General features: G+C 44.1%; 1 protein-coding gene across 2 annotated transcripts in view; it reads left to right on the plus strand.

Moving 5' to 3' along the window:
* Nucleotides 1-1,609: 1,609 nt before the first annotated feature.
* The window catches only part of LOC140201606 (solute carrier family 22 member 2-like), a 30,572-nt gene continuing 4,976 nt past the window's right edge, over nt 1,610-27,205 (plus strand). The window contains exons 1-9 of one of the 2 annotated variants that reach the window (XM_072265974.1): nt 1,610-2,167; nt 6,529-6,632; nt 6,722-6,876; nt 9,311-9,479; nt 9,563-9,677; nt 12,334-12,434; nt 14,836-15,050; nt 17,886-17,994; nt 19,385-19,497. In XM_072265974.1, the coding sequence (XP_072122075.1) occupies nt 1,757-2,167; nt 6,529-6,632; nt 6,722-6,876; nt 9,311-9,479; nt 9,563-9,677; nt 12,334-12,434; nt 14,836-15,050; nt 17,886-17,994; nt 19,385-19,497 (1,492 nt within the window). In that variant the 5' untranslated portion in view covers nt 1,610-1,756. The remainder of the gene's footprint in view (nt 2,168-6,528; nt 6,633-6,721; nt 6,877-9,310; nt 9,480-9,562; nt 9,678-12,333; nt 12,435-14,835; nt 15,051-17,885; nt 17,995-19,384; nt 19,498-27,205) is intronic. The other variant, XM_072265973.1, reaches the window with a different exon arrangement.

Genomic DNA, 27,205 nt, shown 5'->3' on the forward strand with positions numbered 1-27,205 from the left:
GACATGGCTTTAAGGTAAGGGGTGGGAAGTTCAAGGGGGATATTAGAGGAAGGTTTTTTACTCAGAGAGTGGTTGGTGCGTGGAATGTACTGCCTGAGTCAGTGGTGGAGGCAGATACACTAGTGAAGTTTAAGAGACTACTAGACAGGTATATGGAGGAATCTAAGGTGGGGGCTTATATGGGAGGCAGGGTTTGAGGGTCGGCACAACATTGTGGGCCAAAGGGCCTGTACTGTGTTGTACTGTTCTATGTTCTATGTTAACCTCTTCTGCATCTTTTGCAATGTCAATGGATTTTACTGTATATTTTGATGGACATGTGATAACTAAATCTGAGTAATGTGATACCTGTACACTCAGTCCGTGGTACAGGGGTGGAAACCGGTGTGGTCTTCTGCAGCTGTAACCCATCCACATCAAGGTTTGACGTGTTGTGCATTCAGAGATGCTCTTCTACACACCACTCTTGTAATGTATGGTCATTTGAGTTGCTGTCGTCTTCCAGTCAGTTTGAATCAGTCTGGCCATTCCTCTCTGGCCTCTCTCATTAACAAGTCATTTTCACCAACACAATGTAGCTCTCCGGTGAAATTATATCGTTTTTGTTAAATAGGCGCCGTGGACAATTCTGATTTGATGAAGACAGACGTGAGAAGCAGTGGAACATCTGGAGAAATTTCTGAAATGCCTGGTTCGCCGCTGTTGTTACTGTGCGATTGACAATCTCCACAGGGTAGGCCCCAAAATCCCCGGCTTTGCCTGCTGCTGGCGACCAAGGCTGAGGTTGAAGCATTTGGATAGAGATGGTACTCGGTGTCAGAGAGCTGATCAGAGCTCGAAGTTTTCAGATGACTCAGAGTCGGACTGTGGTTGGGCATGGCAGGGAGAGTTTTCTTCCTTCTCCCGTCTGCGTGAGATGTGGGACTTCTGAGAAACTTTGAACTTTTTTACTGTGCCATGCCCTGTTCTTCATCAAGTTATGGTGTTGTTTGCACTGTTGTAACTATATGTTATAATTATGTGGTTTTGTTAGTTTTTCAGTCTTGGTTTGTCCTGTGTTTCTGTGATATCACACCGGAGGAATATTGTATCATTTCTTAATGCATGCATTACTAAATGACAATAAAAAAGGACTGCGTGTCTTCATAATCTAAAAAAACTGCTAATCACTGGATTTTTTTTTGTTTCTCACACCATCTTCTGTAAAGTCTAGAGACTGTTGTGCATGTCAGTCCCAGGAGATCAGCAGTCTCTGAGATACTCAAACCACCCCATATGGCACCAGCAATTTTGAAGTCCAGAACAACGATAACCTAACCCCTGCTATATAGGGAAAGGGAAACTTCACAAGCAAACAAAGGCCACCTCAGATACCTTTCCCATCCCTTGTGTTGCTGTTGGTTACAGATTTTTAAAAGGTTTAATTTAATATTCAGAATTCATTGAAAACAGAGGATTAAGGGCAGTTTTATTTTACTTCTCTGTGAAGTGAATATGTTCCAAGTTGTCTATTAAAGTTGACTCTTCAAGAAGTGGTTCCCACTGTTAGTTTGTAACCATCCTGCATAATTTGGTGTCACATTTCACTTGAGCACTCATTTACCAGGTTGGCTAACTCAAACGTCACTGCTTGGTGCTGAGCATCTCTCCTTTGAGCTGAGTGGGGTTCACCGGCTGTGAAGGTTGTAGGTGGCTATACTTTGTGTAGGTGAGAGACTTCTTCTCCTCCCATTTACCTGTAGCACGATCATTCACCATGCCCACCTTTGATGATGTTCTGGAAGAAGTGGGGGGTTTTGGACTGTATCAGAAGTTCATCTTTTTCCTTGTGTGCCTCACCTCGGCCATGTTCTCCTACCTGTACGTCGGCTTTGTGTTCCTAGCTGTTACTCCTGACCACTGGTGTAGAAGCCCTGGGGTGGCAGAACTGAGGCAAAAATGCAACTGGTCCCTGGACGAAGAGAAGAACTACACCCTCCCCGCAGGACGTCCCGGGACCTCCTTGTACAGTCAGTGCGAGAGGCTCGACCTGGATTGGAATTCCTCCTCGATCAGCTGTGACAATCCACTTCCCTTTGCCTGGAATCACTCTCGAGATCTCCCTGTTACGACGTGCCAGGATGGGTGGGAGTTTGAGAACGGCTCAGTCTCCAGCATCGTGACTGAGGTAGGTTTTCACTTGGGCCAGAGATATCGTGCCAACCGCATTGGGAAGTCAGCAGAGAGTAGAAGCATCTGTATGTGTGTGGGGGACTGGAGTGATACCCTTGGTACCTCATCATCATCTTCAAGTGTTGTTTTTGTTTGCCTGACCCTTGCTGTCCAAACAAGTTTATGACACTCTCTTCTCCTTTGAGATGCCCCTCAGAATCTCTTTGTTCAGCAGCTATCCATCAACTGTTATAGTACTTTCTGTGTGAAACTTTGAACAGTACAGCACAAGAACAAGCCTGTTGGTCTTCATCCTGCAAAGTTTTATATTAAACATAAACTCTTGAGCATTAGTAGGAAATAATTTCAGTTCCTGGTATTCAATAACTTGGATTGATATCATTCCTGTGAACTAATTAAACTAATGACACTTAATTAAACTAATTCCATCTGACTGCATATGGTTAATACCTGTTTTAAGAATAACTTCTACACCTCCGCCATCAGATTTCTGAACGGACAATGAAACAACCCATGAACACCAGCTCACCATTTTTGCTTTCATTTTGCAATGCTTATTTAATTCATTTGTATATATATTTCTTATTGTAACTCATAATATTTCTAATGTATTACACAGCAAGACAAATTTCATGTCATACGTCAATGATATTAAATCTGATTCTGATATCCCTCCATTCTCCATCTATTTATGTCTAACAGCCTCTTAAATGCCTCGCCACTGTCCGCCTCTACCACCCTGACAGCACATTCCAGGGACCCACCATCCTGTGTCTAAAATAAAAACACTTTCCCTGCAAATCTCCTTTGAACTTCACCCCCTCCCCACCATGTTAAATACATATCCCTATGGCCCTGGGAAAAATATTATTAGCTTTCTTCTCTATCTCTCTCATAATTTTGTATTTATTTTACACTGGTACATAAGTACTGCACAAGTGTTAATTTTTAACACTTTAATACTCCCGGTCTGGCCTCCTCTACATTGGTGAAACCCAAGGTAGATTGGATGGTCACTTTGTCAAGCACCTCACTTCATCTGCCATAAGAGGTAGGATTTCCCAGTGGCCACCCATTTTAATTCTACTTCCCATTCCCATTCTGACATATTGTTCCATGACCTCCTATGCTACTATGATGAGGCCACGCTCAGATCTGAGGAGCAGTACCTCTTAATCAATTTGGGAACTCTCCAACCAGACGCCATGTACATTGATTTCCCTAATTTTCAGTTATTTCTCCCCCTCCCCTTCTCCCTTTCTCAGTTCCCCATTTCGGCTCCCCTCTCACCCCTTCTCACCTATTCATCATCTCCCTCTGGTGCCTCTCCTCTTCCCCTTTCACTCTCCATTCCGGTGAGACTCAATCTTCTTCAGCCCTTTGGCTTTCCCGCCTATCACCTGCCATCTCCTCACTTCATCCCACCTACCTTCCCCATCACCTGGGTTCACCTGTCACCTACCATCTTGTACTCCTCCCTCTCCCCCTCCCCCACCCAATTCTTATTCTGGCTTTTTCCCACATTCCATTCCAGCCCTGATGAAGGGTCTCGACCCAAAACATCGATTCTTTATTCCCTTCCGTAGATGCTGCCTGACCTGCTGAGTTTCTCCAGCATTTTATGTGGTCTGCTCTGGATTTTCAGTATCTGCAGAATTTCTTGAGTTAACATTTGACTAATTATATTCCTTAATACACCATGGAAAGATTCAGTGGGTGAAGTGATAGAAATCCAAGTTATCAAATGAAATCATATCCTACTGAGTGTTTGTCTAATTTAGCTCATTGTCGAGTGTAGATTAGCAGGGCAGCAACAACTGAATGAGAGAGTATAGCTCAGCTCTTCTACAAAATTAAATTTGAAAAATGGGAACTAATGTTATAATGATAAAAATGTAAGGAGCTCTCTCTACAGTTGTTTGAGGTCATATATTGTGATAAACTGAATTTAAAACACTCCACAGTTTTGCATTGAGTTTGACTGCACACATTATGGAACTGAGGGGCCTTGGAGTGCCCAGCGTTCACTGAAAGCCATATCACAGGTAGATAGGGTGGTGAAGATGGTGATGGTCTTTGCTACACGGGCCTTCATCAGTCAAAATTGGGTACTGTTTTGGTCACCCTGTCATAGGAAAGATGTTTTTAAACTAGAAAGGGTGCAATCTAGGTTTATTAGGATCTGGACCTAGGGGCCTGAATTACAAGGAGAAGAGTCATTGGCTGTGACTTTATTCCCTGGAACGCAGGAGATTGTGGGGTGGTCTGATAAAGGTGTAGAAGATCATGAGGTGCATAGGCATACTGAAATGACATGGCATTTTTCCTCCCCAGGGAAGAGATTGATTAAAAACAAGAGGGCATAGGTGCCAAGACCTCTAGATAATGACAGGCAAACAATGTAGTGTATACCAAAGAATTATAAATGTGGAAGGGGACAAGGCAAAGGGTAGAATGTGGGGAAGGAGTTAGTTGTTCCTGGATAGTTGTGGGCCTCGGGTGAGCTCTGGGAGAGGTGAAAAGAACATAAACACATGAGATTCTGCAGATGCTGGAAATCCAGAGCAACACACACTCAATGCTGGAGGAACTCAGCAGGCCAGGCAGCATCCTGATGTAGGGTCTCGGCCTGAAACATCAGCTGTTTATCTCTCGGCACGGATGCTGCCTGACGTGCTGAGATCCTCCAGCATTTTGTGTGTGTTGCTCTGGGAGAGGTGCTGGGTGAAGGGTCGATGGGCGGCTGGGTTGATAGAGAGGATTTGGTGAGGGAGCAATTGTACTGAGAAAGGGAAAGATAATTGAAGATAACATCCTTTCATGATGGAATCAGGTCAGGCAGTATCTGTGGAAACAGAATCCATTGACATTTCAAGTTAAAGACCCTTCATTAGACTCTCACCTCTAAAATATGTTTCTCAACTCAGATTTTTAGCATCTGCAATTTCATTTTATTTCATATAGTTCTGTAACTGAGTTTTGTAAAGGGATCAAGACCAATGAAAGTGGAGCTGAAGTTTTGTCCTCAGAAAGGAGAGAGTTTAATTGTAGACAGACGCATCCTCACACTGAGAGACAATAAACTGTAGATGATGGAATCAGGAGTAACAGGCAATCTGCTGGAGGAAATCAGTGGGTCCGACAGTATCTGTGTTGGGTGGTGGGGTGGTGCGTGGGAACATTAGCCTGCAGGGCTCCGTCTAGAGTTTGTTTAATGATGCCCATAAGAACAAGAGGAGTGCGTCAGTTTCTCTCCAGTTCAAGAAGGCATAAGACAAGAGCTGGGTCCATAATGGAATGGAATTTGAAGTTCTGGAGGTCCAAGCATTGATGGTAAGAGTCATGAAAATAGCAGGGAGAGGGTCAACAGTCTGAAGGCAGTACATGGTGGGGAATGCACACTCTGTGGCCCCTTTATTATGCACAGGAGGTGGCCACTGATCGTATCACTGTCTTCTGCTGCTGTAGCCCATCCACTTCAAGGTTCGATATGTTGTGCATTCAGAGATGCTCTTCTGTACACCACTGTTGTAACGTGTGGTTATCTGAGTTACTGTCACCTTCCTGACAGCTTGAACCAGTCTGGCCATCTCCTTTGACCTCTCTCATTTACAAGGCATCTCCGCCCTCTTAAATCTCTCTTGTCCCCACCCTGAAACCTTTATTTCTTTCAAAGAAAAGAAAAATAAGTACTTGTTCAACATTTGCTCACAAAGTGCACTCCATGGCCACTTCATTAGGTAAACCAGAGCACCTGTACACCTGCTTATTAATGCAAATATCTAATCAGCCAATCACCTGACAGCAGCTCAATGCATAAGAGCATGCGGACACTGTCAAGAGGTTCAGTTGTTCAGACCAAATATCAGAATGTGATCTCAGTGATTTTGACTGTGGAATGATTGTTGGTGCCAGACAGGTTGGTTTGAGTATCCCAGAAATTGCTGATCTTCTGTGAGATTTTCACACAGCAGTCTCTAGAGTTTATAGAGAATGGTGAAAAAAACAAAAAACATCCGGGGGCACCAGTTCTCTGGGCAAAAACGCTTTGTTAATAAGAGAGGTCAGAGGAGATGGCCAGGCTGGTTCAAGCTGACAGGAAGGCAACAGTAACTCAAATAGCCAGCTGTTGCAATAGTGGTGTGCAGAAGAGTATCTCTGAGTGCACATGTTGAATCTTGAAGTGGATGGGCTGCAGCAGCAGAAGACAGCAAATGTACACATTGTGGCCATTTTATTAGGTACAGGAGGTGACTAATAAAGTGGCCACAGAATGTATGTTGACAGGATCTGGGATCTCTCTCCAGTTCAAAGCGATGGCTGCACCACAGTTCTCTGTCCGTTTGTCTCTCACAGTTTGAGCTGGTGTGTGCCGATGCCTGGAAGGTCGACCTGACTCAAGCTTGTCTCAACCTGGGCTTCATGCTCGGAACAATAGTCATGGGCTACGCTGCAGACATGTAGGTATAACGGTGGCAGACAATCAGAAGCTTGGGATGCAATGGCCACATTCTTAGCGTTTAATCATTGTATATTTCCCCCTTTTTAGGTTTGGCAGAAAATTCAGCTTCTTATCTGCAACTTTTGTGACATCGGTGGTGGGGCTTATTGTTGTGTTCTTGCCAAACTACACCTGGTTTGTGATCTTCCGAACGTTCCAGGGCGTGTTCAGTAAAGGATGCTGGCTGTGTGCATACGTCTTCAGTAAGAAGAGTCATTTAGTAATATGTCTCGGTTGTTACTAGTAAGCAGGCATCTCTGGCAAGTGTATCGTGCTGCTGTGTTTCAGAAAGCCTAAGCTGCCAATTGTACTTTGATAGACACATGAACATTCATTGTGCTTTCATTCATGTTTAGCAAGTTCAAGTTTATTGTTATTATAAAGCTGTACAAATTAGCTCTTTGCTGCAGCATCACAAATGTGGCAATCCCAAATTACCTAGACTTGAGATTCTGTAAATGATGGAAACCCAGCCTAACACACACAAACGCTAGAGGGTTTCAGCAGCTCAGGCATCATCTGTAGAGAGAAATAAACAGTTGACATTCTGGGCTGAGACCCTTCATCAGGACTGTGGACAGGAAGGAGGAAGAAGCCAGAATTAACATTATTAAACTAACATATCACCATATACAACTCTGAGGTTTATTTTCTTGTGTGCATACTCAATAAATCTATAATAGTATAATAGCCATAACAGAATCATTGAAAGATCACACCCACCTGGGTGTTCAACCAGTGTGCAAAAAGCAGCAAACTGCAAACACAAAAATAAAGAAATAATAAAACAATAAATGTCGAGAATATCAGATGACATGTCCTTGAAAGTGAGTCCATGGGTTGAGGGAATATTTCAATGATGGGACAAGTGAAGTTGAGTCAAGTTATCCCCTTCAGTTCCAGAGCCTGATCGTTGAGCGGTGATAACGGTTTCTGAACCTGGTGATGTGAGTCCTGAGGCTCCTGTACCTTCTTCCTGATGGCAGTAGCAAGAAGAGAACATGTCCTGGGTGGTGGAGTCCCTGATGAAGGATGCTGCTTTCCCGTGACAGAGTTTCCTGTAGATGTGCTCAGTGGTGGGAAGGGCTTTACCCATGGTGGACTGGGCTGTATCCACTACTTTATTGTAGGATTTTCCTCATAACTTATGCTTAATTTTACTTGCAAATTTTTGTTTAAAATATACCACAGGTAATTCCCCTTGGATATTTGTGTTAATGTAAAATGCTCCTCTTGGTAATTAATGACTGTCAAAATGCACAGTCTCGTGTTGAATTGTAGGCTCTGGCAAGTAATGATCTGTGATACAGCTGGGCTTTGTCCAATGTAAATGAAAATTGAAATGCCAATCTGGGCACTCTAAGATGCTAGGAACACTTGGGGCCAGGCAGTATCTGTGGAAAGAGAAGCAGGTCATGTTTGGGATCCAAGATCCCTTGACTTTTCCCTGATCTGGAACATTGACTGGTTAGCACACAGACAGACAGACAGACAGACACACACACACACACACACACACACACACACACAGACATACCAACGCGCACAGCCGACCTGCTGAGTGTTTTTGTATTGTTTTTATTTATCGTGTAAGGCTGACCATTATTTTCAGCAGCCTATTGTTCTGTTAATGAGATTTAAAACTGAAATGCATGACACTCCGCTGTCTAACGAGGTGCGAGAGCCGATAGTGCGCTGGAGACTGCTGGAGTTTGAACTTCTGTTCAACAGTAGCAATAGGGAGTTCTGTTGAACTTCCACTGTAAAATCAATTGGATGATTCTTTTGAGTCTGTGTTCTCAGCCTGGGCAGTCCCATAAGGATCAGAGCTCTGCCAAACTCTGGAGAGGGAAATAACCACCATTTCTTGTTCAAGGTACATTTATTATCAAAGCATATATACCATATATAACCTTGAGATTCGTCTTCTTGCAGGCAGCTACAGAACAAAGAAACCTAATAGAACCCATTAAAAAAGAAGACCGTCAAATGTCGAATGTACAGAAAAAGATAGTGCAAACAAATAACACTCAGAACTGAAGTTCACGAAAGTGGGTTCACAGCCACAAAGCTAATCACGGCCGATCCAGGAGCTCGCTGGATGCAGGCCACAAACTCAGTCCAACGCAGGGATGAATAAGCCTTGTGCGCAGCCAACTGAACACCTGCCCATCCCCTTCTTCCGGCTCCAGCACCCCGACTGGTGCTTAAGTCGGCCAAACACGGGGTTGTTCCTCACTCTCAGGCCTGGGTCCTGCCACCTCAGCCCGGCCCGGCACTTAACTCAGTTAAACATCGACTTGTTCCTTGCTCTTGGGATTCTTCACCAGAATGGGGAAAAGATATAAAGGATCCCAGACCAGAAACTATATGTGCTCCTCTTCCCACAGATGCTGCCTGATTTGTCAAGTGTTTCCAGCATTTTCTGTTTTTATTTAAATTTTAGATTTCCAACAATTATATTTATTTAAGTTTTCATTTACACAGGTTTAAAAAAATTACAAGCAGGTTGTACAAGCACTGTGACGGTAAACGTGACCGGTTTGAGACAGCTTCCATTGCAGAGCCCTGTGTACAGTGTCAGCTTTCCCCCTGGAACCAGCTCGCTGTGTCATTGAGCTGTGTTTTCTGTTTCAGTTACAGAACTGGTGGGGCTGGAGTACCGGAGGACAGTGGGCATTCTGTACCAAGTCTGCTACAGTACGGGCATGATGATACTCCCAGCTGTCGCCTACTTCATCCCAGACTGGAGGAACCTGCAGCTGGCAACCACCATTCCCAACTTCCTCTTCCTCACCTACTACTGGTAACATCTGCATACGTCGGTGACGCGCCAGCAGCTGAACCCAGATGTAGCCACGCAGTAACGGGCTGTGTTCCTCTCCACAGGTTGATCCCAGAGTCTCCCAGGTGGCTGCTCTCCCAGAACAAGAACTCCCAGGCCATGACTGTCATCCATAAGATGGCCAAGGTGAACGGGGGGAGCCTCTTGCAAAAATATGAGGTGAATACATGAATATCTTTGCTCATTTAACTGTTCCAAGCTTCTCTTTAATTCACTGTATGTGTGGAACGAGGCCAATGCGTGGAGTCCGTCTAATATGGTGTGGAGGTCCCAGTCGGTGAGGACACTGTCCTTCCAGGACACAGAACTTCACAGCACAATGTGAACTCTTCAGCCCCCAGTGCCTAGGTCAACCTGACCCTTCCCTCCCTCATCACCCTCCTCTTTTCTGTCACCCCTGTGCTTATCTAAGAGTTTCTTAAATGTCCCTAATCTATCCCCTCGACCACCCTCCCTTGCAGACTATTCCATGCACCCACCACTGTCTGTGCAGAGAACTTACCTCTGACATTCGCCCCTCCCCTGTACTTCCTTCCAGTCACCTTAAAATTATGCCCCCTTGTATTAGCCATTCCCATTGTGGGAAGAAGTTCCCGGCTGTCCACCTGATATATGCCCCTTATCATCTTGCACACTTTTAACAAGTTACCTCTCATCTTCCTTCAGTAAAGAGAGGAAAGCCTTAGCTCTGTTAGACTTCCCTGTGTGAAGACCTCAAACTCCAGAGCCCAGATAGAAGGGTACGAGAATGTGGCAGATATTGAACAAATAAGGTTCAGTTCAGTTACTTCATTCTTATTGTCACAGGTACTGAGGTACAGTAAAAACCATTTATATGTAAGCCATACAGAGTGTGCCCTACAGACAGATCACGCCATACATGTGTATATCAAGGTAATGTAAGGAAATACAGAATGAAGAATATACTGTGGTAGCTACTGGGAAAGTGTGGAGAGCATAAGGCATAAGAGCAGAATTAGGCCATTCCGTTCATTCATCAAATCTGCTCTGCCAGTGCATCATTGCTGATTTCTCCTGCATTCTCCCCACAAGCTTTGATGCCCTTACTAATCAAGAACCTATCAACTTCCACTTTAAATACTTGTCCTCCACAGAGAATTCCACAGATTCACCACCCTCTAGTGCAGGCAGATCAGGGCAGGGACTCCAACTTGCAATCCAAGGACCCCTTGCTTAATGGCATCGAAAATGCCTGAGAAATGTACTATCAAGCCGAAGAACAGCTTCTATCCATATTATGAGATCCTTGAACAGATCTCCCATACACTGTCAAACCCTGAGCTAGACAAAGAAAGTATGAGGGCCACAACAAGGTTTATTGGGAGTTCAAGAGTTCATCTTTCAGCATATGAGGGATCTGTTCAAGGGTCTTATAACGCAGATAGAAGCTGTTCTTCAGCTTGATAGTACATAAGCTTTTACATCCTCTGCCTAAAGGGAGGGAGGGGAAGAGAGAGTGTCTGGAATGGGAGGGGTCCTTGATTATTTTGGCTACCTTCCCAAGGCAGTGGAAATTGTAGGCAGAGGTAATGGAGAGGAGGGCAGCTGTTTCTGTGATGGACTGAGTGCGTTCACAACTCTGCAATTTTTTATTGTCTTGGGCCAAGCAGTTTCCATTCCAGCTTGCGATGTATCTGGACAGGATGCTTTCTATGGTGCATCTGGCAAAACTGGTGAGCATCATTAGAGATGGGCTGAATTTCCTTAGCCTTCTGAGGAAGTGGAGGCATTGGTGTGCTTTTTTTGGCCATAGTATCAACCTAGCTGGAGCAAGCCAAATTGTTGCTGATATTTACACCTAAGAACTTGAAGCTGTTAAGATCCCACTGAGTGGGATTCTATGAGGAGATGTAAAGAGGCATCAAGGCAATTTGGACAAGTTTGGTGAGTGGGCAAACACATGGCAGATGCAGTGTAACACAGATAAATATCAGAGTGGCATGAGAGCATAGCAGTTAGCACAATGCTTTACGGTGTCAGCTGTAAGACCAGAGCTCAATTCCCTCAGCTGTCTGTATGTTCTCCTTGTGACCACGTGGGTTTCCTCCAGGATCTCTAGTTTCCTCTCATTCCAAAGATGTATGGTTAGGGTTGTGAGTTGCGGGCATGCTATGTTGGTACCGGAAGTGTGGTGATTTAATCTGATGCAAAATAACATATTTTAATATTTATTTTGATGTAAATCTGACAAATAGAACTAACTTTTAATATTTAAGATCTTCTTTATGAAGTTATCCACCTTTGTAGGGAAGCAAAGTGGTGGGGTATTACTGCAGTGGAGATGAACAAGGAAGTGTAGAGGTTCAAAAAGATCTGATCTTTGTATACCTGCTATTACGTTTGATTTCTCTGCTGTAGAGAAGGCCACATTGTGAGTGAAGCACACTAGAATGGAAGCACAGACAGCTCACTGCTTCACCCGGCGGGTCTATCTGGCTCCATGGTGGTGGGAAGGGAAGAAGCGCGTCTCTACCTGAGAGGAGGTAGTTGGAGAGAACTAGAGTCACATTCTGGAAGATGGAGGCGGAGGGGAAGGTGTGTACGATGGTGGAATGTCTTTGACACTGATGGAAATTGTGGAGGTTGATTGGTTGAATGTGTGGGCAGGTGGGGTAGAAGATGAGGATAAGGGAGAACCCACTTCTTATCCTTCATGGGAGGAGAAGGGGTTGTTCTGGAAAGGGAACGAGTTTGGCTGAGAACCCTGTGGCAGACAAGCTCAATGCCTCTGCTCTGAGATCACTGTCCTTGGTTTTCTTTAATCCAACACTTTTGTAACTTATTTACTGTCTAGAAAGTTGAAGAGAGCAGTGAAGACTTGGGCCGCCCATCATTCGTAGACCTGGTACGAACTCCGCAGATAAGGAAACACACCCTTATCTTGATGTACAATTGGTGAGATATTTGTTTCATTCGAGACAGGCCATTGGGATAAGTTTTCATCCTAAGTGTATGCTTGTGATCTTCTGCTACTGTAGCCCATCGACTTCAAGGTTCGACATATTGTACATTCAGAGATGCTCTTCTGCACACCACTGATGTAACGCATGGTTATTTGAGTTGGTCATCTTCCTGTCAGCTTGAACCAGTCTGGCCATTCTCCTCTGACCTCTCTCATTAACAATTGTTGCTCCCTGGATGCTTTTTAAAGGGTTTTTTTGCACCGTTCCCTGTAAATTCTAGTGTTGTGCATGAAAATCCCAGCAGATCAGCAGTTTCTGCTCCATCTGGCACCAACAATCAGTCACTTAGGTCACATTTCTTCTCCATTCTGATCTTTGGTCTGAATAAAAACGGAACCTCTTGACCATGTCTGCATTCTTTTATGCATTGGGTTGCTGCCATGTGATTGGCTGATTAGATATTAGCATTCATGCATAGGTGTACCTAATAAAATGGCCACTGAATATTCAAACAAAAGTCCAGTGTTAAGAACGTGAGATATGAACAAGGAGACAAAAGAATATTTCAGTCATTTAGCCAACTCTCAATTAGTCCATATGGAGCTTGGTCATAGAGTCACAGAGCAATACGGTGTGAATATAGGCCATTCTATCTAATTTCCTGCATTCGGCCCATATCCCTCTAACCCCTGCCCCTGCATGTACTTGTCCAAGTGTTTTTTAAATGATATTATTGTTCCTGCCTTGACTACTTTCTCTGGCAGCTTGTTCCATATACTCACCATCCTCTGTGTGATATAATTGCCCCTCAGGTCCTTTATAAAGTTTTGCCCTGTCAGACGAATTTATACCCTCTAGTTTTAGACTCCCTTACCCTGGGGAAGAGACTATTACTATCCACTTTGTATCTGTCTCATACTTTTAAACACCTCTATAAATTTGCCCCTCATTCTCTTGTGCTCCAGGAAGCACAGACCTAGCCCGACAAACCTCTCTCTATAACTCAGGCCCCCATAAATCTTCTCTGCATTCTATTCAGTTTAACTATGTCTTTTCTATAACTGCACATAGTACTCCAAGTGTGGCCTCACCAGCATCTTGTACAACTACAATATAATGTCTCATCGCCTACGTTGAGGAAGGCCAGCATGCTAAATGCCATGTTTACCACCCTGTCTACCTGTGATGCTCCTTTCAATGAACTATGTACTTGCTGGGTGGTGGGGTGGGGACATGTCCCTACCAAAGGAGGTGTAAGGTGCCACTTCCCTCTGCTAGCCTGCAGGTCACCCTTGGGCAAGGTGTAGTACTTGCTTAGCCCCCCGATCAGGGTCATATGAAGCCATGAGAGCAGGTGGTGAATGGTCGTATGAGCATCTGGTGCATATCACCAAGTCCTGGTTATGCGACCACCAACACCAGGCAGACAATTTCTGAAGAGTGTTGATAATGGCTGGTGTCACTTGTCTTGTAAAGATACTGGCCAGAAGAAGGCAATGGCAAGCCACTTCTGTAGAAAATTTGCCAAGAACAGTCATGGTTATAGAAAGACCATGATCACCCACGCCATACAACACGGCACGTAATGAATGAATGATGTGCTGGTACTCCTAGGACCCTCTGTTCCACTACACTCCCTACCATTCTAGTGCAACTCCTTCCCTGGTTTCATTTTCTAAATTACATCTCCTCTCAGTTATCTGTACTGGAATCCATTTGCCACTTCCATAACCAGTCAAGTAGTCTACGATAACCTTCTTTGCTAAAAACAACACCTCCTAATTTTGTGTCATCTTCAAATTTATGGATAAAGCCTTGTGCATTCAGATCTATAGCATTTATTTAAGTAACGAATAACAAGGGTCCCAATAGTAATCCCCGTGGCACACCACTAGTCACCAGCCTCCATTCTGAGAAAAACCTTCAACACTACCCCATGCTTCTTATCTCTGAGCCAATTTTGAACCTATCTCAATTCCCAGGATTCCATGGGACTTAACCTCCAGATCAGTCTACCGTAGACCTTCTTGAAGGCCTTGCTAAAATCCAAATAGACAACATCCACGCATTAACCCTAACCCCAACACTAATCAACCTTTTTTGTTACCTCATCAACAAAAAAACTTAACTCTGGCACCCCCCCACCCTCATGCTTTCCTCCAATCACCTTAAAATTGTGCTCTCTTGTGGTAAAAAAACATTGTCATGTTGGAGGATGAAGGACAGGATTGTGGAAAATTGGAGAGCTTGTGATCTTCACAATGGATTTATTAAGATAGTTTCTCATTCTTCGTAATCTCTATTGAGTGTACTTCCAACCTTTCCTTGTCTGTCCCAGAATGCTCTTTGTTGGCAGGGTAGCCATGGACTAATCTGATGTTTCTTCCCTCCAGGTTTGCCTGTGCCTTGGTGTACCAGGGGCTGGTCATGCGTCTGGGAACTCTGGGTGGAAATATCTACCTTGACTTCTTCATCTCCGGAGCTGTGGAGATCCCAGCGGCAATCCTCATCCTTCTTGTCATTGAGCGGATTGGCCGGCGTCTTCCCTTTGCAACTGGCGGCCTGTTGTCGGGGGCTTCCTGTCTGATAGCGGCCTTCATCCCCGAGAGTAAGTACCTGTCCGACTGTAATCCCATGCATGTAATCAGGTGTTCCCTGTATAACTGGGGACAGAATGTAACCAGCCTGTGTCCAGTGAGGTCACTTGGCCCATTGCTTCTGTGCTTGCTCTTTGAATGAAGCAACCAGTCAGTCAACTATCCTGTTCTTTCTCTTTTCAAGTGCCCTGGCCTTGTAGAATTTCCTGTTGGATGTACTTCCTATTTTTCAGAGCATTGTAGGTCACAACTCTTGTCAGGAATGTCTTAATCTTCCATCCACCCATGTTCTCTCCAGGCTAATTCTTTTTAGATGGTCTTAATTCTTATCACCTCCTCCCCTTCCCCTTCCTTTGCTGGAAGTCCTATTAATTCCTCAATGCAGTAGGCCATGGACTGACATATGGGAATGGGAAGTAAAGTTGAACTGTGTGGCCACCGGGAGATCCCGTGAGGAGGCCACACTCAAGTTGAAGGAGCAACATCTTATATTCCATCTGGGTAGCCTCCAACCTGATGGCATGGACATTGACTTCTCTAACTTCTGGTAATTGCACCCCCCCCCCCCACAATTCCCCATTCCCATTTTCCTCTCTCACCTTATCTTGCCCATCACTTCCTCCCTCTGGTGCTCCTCCCTTTTCCCTTTCTTCCATGGTCTTCTACCCTCTCCTATCAGATTCCCCCCACCTTCTCCAGCCCTTTCTCTTTCACCAACAACTTCCCAGCTCTTTACTTCACCCCTCCCCCTCCCAGTTTCACCTATCACGTACCACCTTGAATACTTCTTCCTCCCCTCCCCCCCCACCTTCTTGCTCTGACTCCTCATCTCCTTTTCCAGTCCTGAGGAAGGGTCTCAGCCTGAAACAAAGACTGTTTACGTTTTTCCATAGACGCTGCCTGGCCTGCTGAGTTCCCCCAGCATTATGCGTGTGTGTTTCTTGGATTTCCAGCATCTGCATATTCTCTCATGTTTGTGAGCCTTCGAAACAATCCTATTTAGATCATTTTCTCCTCACCTCGGTCCTGTCATACCTATCAGAGCTCCTGCTTGCGTGGCACAGTAGTGTAGTGGTTAGCATAACACTATTACAGTATCAGCAATCACTGATCAGGGTTCAATTCTACCTCTGCCTGTAAGCAGCTTGTACATTCTTTCCATGACTGTGTGGGTTCCCTCACACATTCCAAACACATATAGCTAGAGTTAGTGAGTTGTGGGCATGTTACGTTGGCACTGGAATGGTGGTGACACTTGTGGGCTGCCCCCAGCACAATTATCAGATGGTGTTTATCATTGATGCAAAACCAGTGCACTTCATTGTGTGTTCCATGTTTCAATATACATGTGACAAAGCTAACCTTTAACCCCAACTGACCCATCTGAGCTCATAACCCTTGGTCCTGATGTGTAAAATTTGTAAGCTTCAATGAGACCCTAAAATCTGGAGAGTACAGTGCTGGTCTCAAATCCTCCTCATCTGGCAAACCTGCTATCCCTGGAATGAGTCTGGTGCTTGGAGGATGCAGGCACCTTCTAAACAGGATGTAATCTGCTCACTACATGGAGACGGTCAAAGTCCTGTCACCATGGCAGTGAAAGCTACTCGCCAGTGGCTTGGGAGCTCATTAGTCTCCCCTGCCTATGGCCTCTCCAGACCCCGTGACTGTGCTCACAGTCACCAACCCAATGAGCTATATGCAGACTGGAGTCTGGATGCCTATCCTGGAGTTGGAGGACTGTCTCTGTGGGTGGTTGGGGAGGGGGTGAGGAAAGAGGCTTGTTTTGCTGTTGTTGCATTGTTATCTGTTAGACCATAAGATTTAGGAGCAGAAGTAGACCATTTGGCCCATCGAGTCTGCTTCACTATTCAATCATGGTCTGATCCATTTCATCCAGTCATCCCCACTCCCCTGCTTTCACCCCATACCCTTTGATGCCCTGTTTCGCTGAGCATTGTGTTTTGCTGAGCATTTTGGGCATGCTATATAGGCACCAGAATATTTAACAATTCTTGTGGGCCCCTCAGCACATCCAAAGGTCGACACATTTGAGTGTGTTTCAATGTACATATGATAAATGAATCTGAATCACTATGCTTGCAGGTCTGTAACAAGCAAATTAAAATCCCCTTGGTTTACTGTTGTCACATTGCAAAAGGTGTTAAGGGGACAACTTCTCTTAGAGGGTGATAAGAATGTGGAAGGAGCTGCCAGCACAAGTGGTGGATGTAAGTTAGATCTCAATGTTTAAGAGAACTTTGGACAGTACATGGATGGGAGGGTATAGACTCTAGAAGGCTATGGTTCAGATGCGGTTTGATGGGACGAGGCAAGTTAATAGTCTGACATGGACTAGGTGGGTTGAAGGGCCTTTTCTGTGCTGTGAGTTGGAGTCCATATACTGTGAGGAACTTTGTTTTGTGTATAGCCAATACAGATTATTTCATTACATCAGTACAAGGGAAAGCAAGAACGGTACAAGGTCATAACGAGGTAGAATATGAGATCAGGAGTCAATCATTATTGGACAAAACTTGTTCAGGAGCCTCTGCTAACAGTGAGATAGAAGCTGTCCCTGAGCCTGGCTGTACATGCATTCATCTTGGGACGGAAGAGGGAGCGTCTGGGCTGGCTGAGCTTTGTAATTAGCTTGGCTACTTCACTGAAGCAGTGAGGAGTGTGGAGAGTCTATGGAGGGGTGAGTTTTTCCACGATGTTCTGAGCTGTGTCCACAATTCTGTGGAGTTCCTTGTTGTATCAGGCTGTGATGCATTTGGGTCAGCCAGGAGTATTACCTGACTGTTGTTTTGTTAATTATACGTTTCTGCATCTTTCCAATGCAGGTGTCAGCTGGCTCGCAACAGCAATCGCCTTTGTTGGTAAGCTGGGCATTACCATCAGCTTCGAAATGGTGGTATTTATGAATGCAGAATTATATCCAACCTTCATAAGGTGAGTCTGAGCTCTGACTTCAAGTCAAGTCACTTTTTATTGTCATTTTGACCATAACTACTGGTCCAGTACATAGTAAAAATGAGACAGGACCATGGTGCTACATGAAACAATACAAAAACCTGAACTACGTAAAACAACACAGAAACTACACTAGACTACAGACCTACCCAGGACTGCACAAAGTGCACAAAACAGTGCAGGCATTACAATAAATCATAAACAAGACTATAGGCACAGTAAAGGGCAGTAGGTTGGTGTCAGTCCAGACTCTGGGTATTGAGGAGTCTGATGGCTTGGGGGAAGAAACTGTTACATAGTCTGGTCGTGAGAGCCCGAATGCTTTGGTGCCTTTTGCCAGCTGGCAGGAGGGAGAAGAGTTTGTATGAGGAGTGCATGGGGTCCTTCATAATGCTGTTTGCTTTGTGGAGGGCAGCGTGTGGTGTAAATGACTGTAATGGCGGGAAGAGAGACCCCGATGATCTTCCCAGCTGACCTCACTATCTGCTACAGGTTCTTGCGATCCGAGACAGTGCAATTTCCGAACCAGGTAGTGATGCAGCTGCTCAGGATGCTCTCAACGCAACCTCTGTAGAATGTGATGAGGATGGGGGGTGGAAGGTGGGTTTTCTCAGCCTTTGCAGAAAGCTCAGCACAGTGAAACTTGACACTTAATGAGTTTATACAGTAATACAAATCGTGTCCCTGTGTAACCCCCTACTTTGAAGGTGAAATCTTGCTTAGTATCTTGGGCCAAGGATCAAATTTATTCACTATATATATTTACATGTAACAGGAATTTGCTGTGGTGCGCATGTCAGTTGCGACATGCAACAAAAATCAACATTCAACAATTATAAAGAAAAAAGAATTATATTAAAATAAAGTCAGATGTTAAAGTACTGATATTGAATAAAATGTGGGTAAATACAGAAATACAATCATGCATAAAAGAACATTATAAAAAGTGGTTTAAATGTTTTACAGTGCTGTGACAGGAGTGAGAAATAGAGGGGCGGGGGGGGCTAACTGGAATGGTTGATCAGATTAACTGTCTGGGGGAAGAAACTTTTAAAATGGTGTGATGTCTTTGTTTTAATTGCCTTATGACACTTCTCAGAAGAGAGCATCTGGAAAAGGCAGTTTGCATGGTGGGTAGTGTCGGCAATGATTTTTCCTGCCTGTTTCTTTGTCCTGGACACATGTAAGTCCTGCAGTGATGGCAGACTGTAACCAGTGACCTTTTCTGCTGACCTGAGAGTTGACTGTAGTTTTTGTATACAGTGAGAGGATGCTGCACCAAACCAGACAGTAATGGCTGATGTGAGGATGAACACTGTGTTGGTGGATTGAAAATGGGGTGACTAAAGAGGTTTCTCTTCCCTTGCAGAAACCTCGGTGTCTCGGTGTGCTCTGCGTTGTGTGATATTGGAGGGATCGTTGCTCCATTCGTTGTCTACCGGCTGGCTGATATCTGGACTGGACTGCCTCTTGTTGTCTTTGGTGAGGGCTTACATTTGCTGGGAGGTGCTTAACGAGTCTAATGATTTGACTGTTTGCTGAATCAGTGGTACAATAAGATACAGTTAATGCATCTATTGAGGTCCTGTGTCTGCACAATGGGAATCGGAATCCTGTGTAGATTTATTACAACTAATATAAATAGTGTGAAATTTGTTGTTTTGCAGCAGCACAGTACAATGTTACAAGAATCACCCCTTGTAGTAATGATGAGGGAGATACAGAGAGACAAATACCGACAACTACTTTTATTGTCTCAACGGAAGAGCTCGTGAACTTACACAACCAATCCCTGTGTGCACGCTATCTACGTTTTTCTGACCTTTTATGAATAATCAACATACAGAAAAGATATTACTAGTTAAAAGGAAGTTTCTGCTGCTGGCCACATGTTCCTCATAGTCCCATTTTGCAACTCCATGTGTCCGGGGGCACCTCACATTCACGATGGTGAACCTCCTACTTGAAGCGTCTGCTTTTATATTCATTTCTTACCAATTCAGCTATAGCTTTCCAGTGTCATTGGCTGTAGGTTAAGCATCTGACCTTCAACACCTCTTTATTGGCTCTGCTCCAGGCCAGTATCCATTTATTGCCCTCCTCCCAGCAAGTGACAGTCAGTGATTTATGGCTCTTTGTTCTCAATCAGCAACCAGCTCGAATCACTCAGACCAGACGCAGACCCCAACATTCACAAACCCGCATGTTATATCCAACCAAAGAACACCTCATGAATAACTTCTTACTTGGAAATGAACCCTAGTTCAGCAGACTACCTGAGGCATCATTGTGTCGACTTTTAATCACTGATCAAGCTAAGTGACTTTAACTCAAAATGGAGAATAGAATGACTTCATAAAATGGCAGCCTCCATCTCTTTCCGCATGGCAAGAACAAAGGCAATTGGTCTGCCTGCTTTCACTATCCTTGATTCCTTTGAATTCACTGATTTGTAGACTGTAGATCTTTGTGGCCAGCAGCAAGATGTAGTGGTAATTAATAACATTATTCCTCTGCCACTCAGTTAGCCAGTTCCACATGGGATGAGTTCACATACTTTGCAAGCAGGGTTACCATTGAAGTTCAGATGGATATCCTGCATGCTGCTGTGCTGGTGTGTGCTCTGCACTAGCCCTCATTAACGAACACAACATGGTGTCAGAAGTTGTTGATCATCGATGAATTCAGGCTGCAGGCCAAAGGAGATCCCCAACAGCAAAAAATTTACAGTAAGACTGTTCTTGTTTCCATATATTTATTAAAAATATCCAGAGATTTATCATCCTAAATTGCCTATGCTAGTTTTCCAGCTGAGCTGAGAACTGGCCAGGGTTGCTAGGCAACGCCTTCAGGCTACAACCAAAAGTGGATACACTGTTGTTCGTCTATTGTCGATGTCGATGAGGACCTGGACACCATTATGATGGTGTCGAGACTAGTGCGTGATTTGGATTTAAGTGAGGGAGAGTTGCACAGCGTCAGCCTCACTCTCTCTTCCCAATTCCCATCTGGATCCAGTGGCAAGACAGAGTTGATACATTGTAATAATCTGTGGGCTACTAGCCTAGGGAAATGCAGACAGACATAGACACAGCAGATAAGTCAGTCAACCTCTCTGGGGTAGAAAAAAAGATTATTGAGGTCCAGATAAATAAAATACTAAACAAGTGAACAGGAAAGTGGAGCAAATACCTGCAGTACTACACCTACTTACCTAATAAAGCCACCTGAGACATTTGATTTCTCTAAAAAGATGGAGTAAATGGTGTAAATGAGGTGCTCGAGGAATATAAAGAATGTAAAAAGAATCTTAAGAAAGAAATTAGAAAAGCTAAAAGAAGATATGAGGTTGCTTTGGCAAGTAAGGTGAAAATAAATCCAAAGGGTTTCTACAGTTATATTAATAGCAAAAGGATAGTGAGGGATAAAATTGGTCCCTTAGAGAATCAGAGTGGACGGCTATGTGCGGAGCCAAAAGAGATGGGGGAGATTCTGAACAATTTCATTTCTTCGGTATTCACTAAGGAGAAGGATATTGAATTGTGTAAGGTAAGGGAAACAGGTAGGGAAGTTATGAAAACTATGATGATTAAAGAAGAGGAAGTATTGGCGCTTTTAAGGAATATAAAAGTGGATAAGTCTCCAGGTCCTGACAGAATATTCCCTAGGACCTTGAGGGAAGTCAGTGTAGAAATAGGAGGGGCTCTGACAGAAATATTTCAAATATCATTAGAAACGGGGATGGTGCTGGAGGATTGGCGTATTGCTCATGTTGTTCCATTGTTTAAAAAGGGTTCTAAGGGTAAACCTAGCAATTATTGGCCTGTAAGTTTGACATCAGCGGTGGGTAAATTAATAGAAAGTTTTCTTAGAGATGGTATATTGTGGTAAACCATATATATATGTTGTAACTGGGTTAACTGTCTGGACATGCCCCTCTGCTGACTGCCCCTGTGGGTCCTCCCACAGAATCCTGTATAAAGGTGTTCGCCTTGCCCCTCCCCCTCAGTCTGGGGCAGACACTGACCGTGGAGGTCGTGGAAGTCGTATTTTACAGCAAATAAAAACCTTTCAGTATTTTACCAAACCTCAGTCTTTTGGAGTTATTGAAGGAGCTTCATATATATAATTATCTGGATAGACAGGGTCTGATTAGGAACGGTCAAAATGGATTTGTGCATGGAAGGTCATGCTTGACAACTCTTATTGAATTTTTTGAAGAGGTAACTAGGAAAGTTGACGAGGGTAAAGCGGTGGATGTTGTCTATATGGGCTTCAGTAAGGCATTTGACAAGGTTTCACACGGAAGGTTAGTTAGGAAGGGTTCAATCGTTAGGTATTAATATTGAAGTAGTAAAATGGATTCAACAGTGGCTGGATGGGAGATGCCAGAGAGTGGTGATGGATAACTGTTTGTCAGGTTGGAGGCCGGTGACTAGTTGTGTGCCTCAGGGATCTGTACTGGGTCCAGTGTTGTTTGTCATATACATTAATGATCTGGATGATAGGGCAGTAAATTGGATTAGTAAGTATGCAGATGATACTAAGATAGGTGGTGTTGTGGATAATGAAGTGGGTTTTCAAAGCTTGCAGAGAGATTTAGGTCAGTTGGAAGAGTGGGCTGAAAGATGGCAAATAGAGTTTAATGCTGATAAGTGTGAGGTGCTACATTTTGGTAGGACTAATCAAAATAGGACATACATGGTAAACGGTAGGACATTGAAGAATGTTGTAGAACGGAGGGATCTAGGGATAATGGCTCATAGTTCCCTGAAGGTGGAATCTCATGTGGATGGGGTGGTGAAGAAAGCTTTTGGTATGCTGGCCTTTATAAATCAGAGCATTGAGTATAGGAGTTGGGATGTAATGTTAAAGTTGTATAAGGCATTGGTAAGGCCAAATTTGGAGTATTGTTTACAGTTCTGGTCACTGAATTATAGGAAAGATGTCAACAAAATAAAGTACAGAGGAGATTTACTAGAATGTTGCCTGGGTTTCATCTCCTAAGTTACAGAGAAAGGTTGAACAAGTTGGGTCTTTTTTCTTTGGAGCGTAGAAGGTTGAGGGGGGACTTGATAGAGGTATTTAAAATTATGAGGGGGATAGATAGAGTTTATGTGGATAGGCTTTTTCCATTGAGAGTAGGGGAGATTCAAACAAGAGGACATGAGTTGAGAGTTAGGGGGCAAGAGTTTAGGGGTAGCACGAGGGGGAACTTCTCTACTCAGAGAGTGGTAGCTGTGTGGAACGAGCTTCCAGTAGAAGTGGTAGAGGCAGGCTTGATATTGTCACATAATGTAAAATTGGACAGCTATATGGACAGGAAAGGATTGGAGGCTTATTGGCTGAGTGCAGGTCAGTGGGACTAGGTAGGAGTAAGAGTTCGGCACGGACTAGAAGGGCCGAGATGGCTTGTCTCCGTGCTGTAATTGTTATATGGTTATATAAACCAGGGGACTTTGAGAGATGGTTCAGACACTTTGAGAAATTTAGGGTTCAGAAGAGCATCAAGTAAACGCATTGATATCCTGCATGGGTGACAAAGCAGGTGGCATCATGGTAGATTAGGACTGACAGATTCTCAGAAAAAGGAGTACAAACAGTGCAGGACAAATTCAAAGAATATTTCAGAGGAAAGTGAAATGTGATATATGAGAGGAAACAAGGTGTAGTCAGAAAGAGGTGACAGTAGAGCTCAGCTCAAACAAAACAGACAAACAAAACGAAGATCAGGGAAAATGTCCAACTGCAGGAGATGCGGCAAGTCTCTACTCCACGTCAAAGAGCTCTGTCCAGCAAAAGAAGTGAAATGCCAGCAATGCAATAGAGTTGGCCATTATAAAAGCCAGAGTCACTCATAAACATTTCTTCAGGAGGTCAAAGAAGACCATGATTCAGACAGAGAGAGCTTTCCTTGTGGAATACACAAAGCTGGTGTACTATGGTGCAGATGCAAAGTGAGGCAGTGACACTCAAAATGGACACTGGGGCAGATGTCACAGCCATTCCCGAATGTCTGTTCAGAAAACAGGCATTATGCTAATCCAACAAAGAAAGTGCTCATGAGGCCAGGGAAAACATAGGCTTAGTGTGAAAGGAATGTTTACTACTTCTGTTGGTAAAAATGAGGAACAGTTAAAAGAGGATATCTATGACATGCCATCGAGAAGCTGAACCTGATCAATGTTCAGTGGCAGGATCAGTACTGTTCACAGTCCCGGGGGTACTGATAGAAGAGAACCTTACCCAAATGAGGCCAGGAGTGACGTCCTACTCTCTGATCACGGCAAGGCGTATATCATTCCCATTGATGAACAAGGTAAGCCGAGCTTGAGAGAATGGAGGCACTTGAGTGAAAGTGCCTTTTGGTATCTCATCAGCCCCTGAACAGTTTCAGATGAAGGTGAACCAGATTTTGGAGGGACTGGAAGAGGTGGTCTGCCACATGGACAATATACTCATCTTCAGAGGCTCAAGTGAGGAACATGACAAAAGACTGGAAACTGCCTTGGAGAAACTGAAACAGACTGGAATCACCCTGAACAAAAAGAAATGTGAATTTGCAGACTTGGAGCTGAAGTTCTGAGGCCAGCAACCGTCCTCAGAGGGGACGCAACAAGATTCTGACAAACTGTCAGGAGCTCAGAATGTGGAACAACCTACAAGTTTGTCAGAGATCCACAGGTTCCTTGGCCTGGTAAACCAGCTGGGAGAGTTAATTCCAGATTTGGCAGAGAAAACAAAACTACTATGTCACCTCCTTTCTCAGAAAAATGTTTGGACCTGGGATGCAACACAGGATAAGTCATTTCCAACACTTAAAGCAGAACTTATCTCTCCACCAACCTTGGCGTTTTTTGATGTGAAAAATCAGCCAAGGTCTCTGCAGACACCTCTTCTTTTGGCCTAGGGGGAGTGCTCATGCAGTACTACAGTGGTGTATGGAAACTAGTGGCATATGCCTTAAGAGCACTGACTCCTACTGAATAGTATTACACCCAAATCGAAAAGGAGACGCTGGGTCTCCTATCAGCTTGTGAGTACTTCAACTGCTACTTGATCAACATTAAATTCCTACTTGAAACAGACCACAAGCCAGTTGTCAGCTTCCTCAGCTTGAAACACTTGGATGACTTACCTCCACATCAGCAAAGATTCAGAATGCGGCTTATGCAATACTGTTATGACATTGAACATGTTCACAGCAAATCTTTCACAACACCAGACACTCTGTCGAGGATGCCATGCAAAAGTAAGTGGACGGAAGCTGACTCTGCCCTCATGGAAGATACCAACATCTACTTAGAGAGACTACTAGACAGGTATATAGAGGAATTTAAGGTGGGGGGGGGTATATGGGAGGCAGGGTTTAAGGGTCAGCACAACATTGTGGGCTGAAGGGCCTGTACTGTGCTGTACTATTCTATTCTATTAGCTCAGGTACATGAAAACCTTCCTGCATCACAGTGTTAACTTGGACAAAATTCACAGTGAGTTGAAAAAGGACTAAATCTGCAGCAATGTCATACAATACTGTGAGCATGGATGCCCAGCTGTTTCAAAAGGAGCTCACAAATTCAGAGCTTACTGGCGTGAAAAAGGCACACTCACCATTTTTGCAAAAGGGCTCCAGACTCATCATTCCTGCTTCTATGCACACCAAAATCATCAATCAAATCCACCAAGGACACCAAGGCATTGAAAAATTCAGATGGTCCGCCATTCAGCTGCTCAGAATTCAAAGCCTTTGCTCGGAACTATGAGTTCAAACACCAGACAAGCAGTTCACGGTACCCACAGGCAAAGGGAGAAGCAGAAAGAGCAATGTAAACTGTTAAAAGTCTCCTACTGAAGCAAAAAAAAACCTAAAAAGAAAGAACTGCTGGCTTATCGCTTCATACCTCTTGCTAACAGCTACAGTCCATCAGAGCTGTCATTGGGCTGTTTTTCTGAAAACAAGCCTGCCCGTTCCTTTTTCCCTTCTCCAACCTCACTTACTCGGCAGACAAAATGATTAACTTTGAGACAGCACAGAGTGAGAAAATGAAGAGCATGCGTGATCTCAGGCACAGAGCAAAATCTTTGTCACCACTAAGGAATGGTGAAGCTGTTTGGGTTTCAGACCAATCCACCAAAGAAACAAAAATCCGGCAGGGTGCACCACGATCGTCTGTGATCAGAACCTCACAAGGTGAAATCAGGCAGAACTAGCATGAGGTGGAAGCACCTATTCAAGAATCTCCATCCGCTCCAACACTTCCAGGAACCTATACCAGATTGGGTTGTTTATCCGTCCCACCTCTGAGATATACCCCATAGCCCTAATAGCTCAGGGCAAGTGACTAAAGGGGCAGAATAATCATCTCAATTTGCCAGAGCATTCAGGTGGTCTACCCTAACCTCCGTTAGATTTAGGTTTTTTTTCAGAAGAGTTCTAATGTTGAAAACATTTCCCCAAATGAGACTGTTCCTAAAAAAAGGAGGAAAACAAAGAGAGTGAGAATCTGTTAAAAACAAAGAGAATGATAGTTATAATGACATTGGCAATTTTTTTTGATGTTTAACTGAGGGTCATAAGTTACGTGCTAAGGGCAGAGTGAACTAAATCACACAAAATTCGGTGATTATAGTTTCAATGCAGTTCTACAGACAAAGTACGTGCCTAGTTGTTCTATTTTGACAAGAAGGTGAGATGTGGTGGTAGTTAATAGTGTTGTTCCTATGTCACTCCACTAGCCACTCCCACATGGCTGGAGCTCCCCCATTGTACAAGCAGCGTTATCAGTAAAGTTTGGTTGAATATTCTGCTAGCTGGCCTCCTGGTGTGAGCTCTGCACTAACCCTCAACACTGAACACGACGCAAGGCACACAACACTATAGAGAAGGAAAAACATTAGTATTCATAGGTTCGTGGACCATTCAGAAACCTGATGGTGGAGAGAAGAAGCTGTTGCTGAAGTGTTGAGTGTGGGTCTTCAGGCTCCTGTGCTACATCCCTGATGACAGTAGTTTGAGGAGTGAGGGTCCTGAATAGTGAGGGTCCTCGATGATGGATGCTGCCTTCCTGAGACACCACCTTTAGAAGATGTCCTCAGTAGTGCAGAGAGTCGTGCCTATGATGAAGCTGGTTGAGTCTACAGCCTTGTAATCCTGTGCATTGGAACCTTCATACCAGGCAGTGATGCAGCC

The sequence above is a fragment of the Mobula birostris genome, chromosome 8, assembly GCF_030028105.1.
Source record: "Mobula birostris isolate sMobBir1 chromosome 8, sMobBir1.hap1, whole genome shotgun sequence".
NCBI lineage: Eukaryota > Metazoa > Chordata > Chondrichthyes > Myliobatiformes > Myliobatidae > Mobula > Mobula birostris.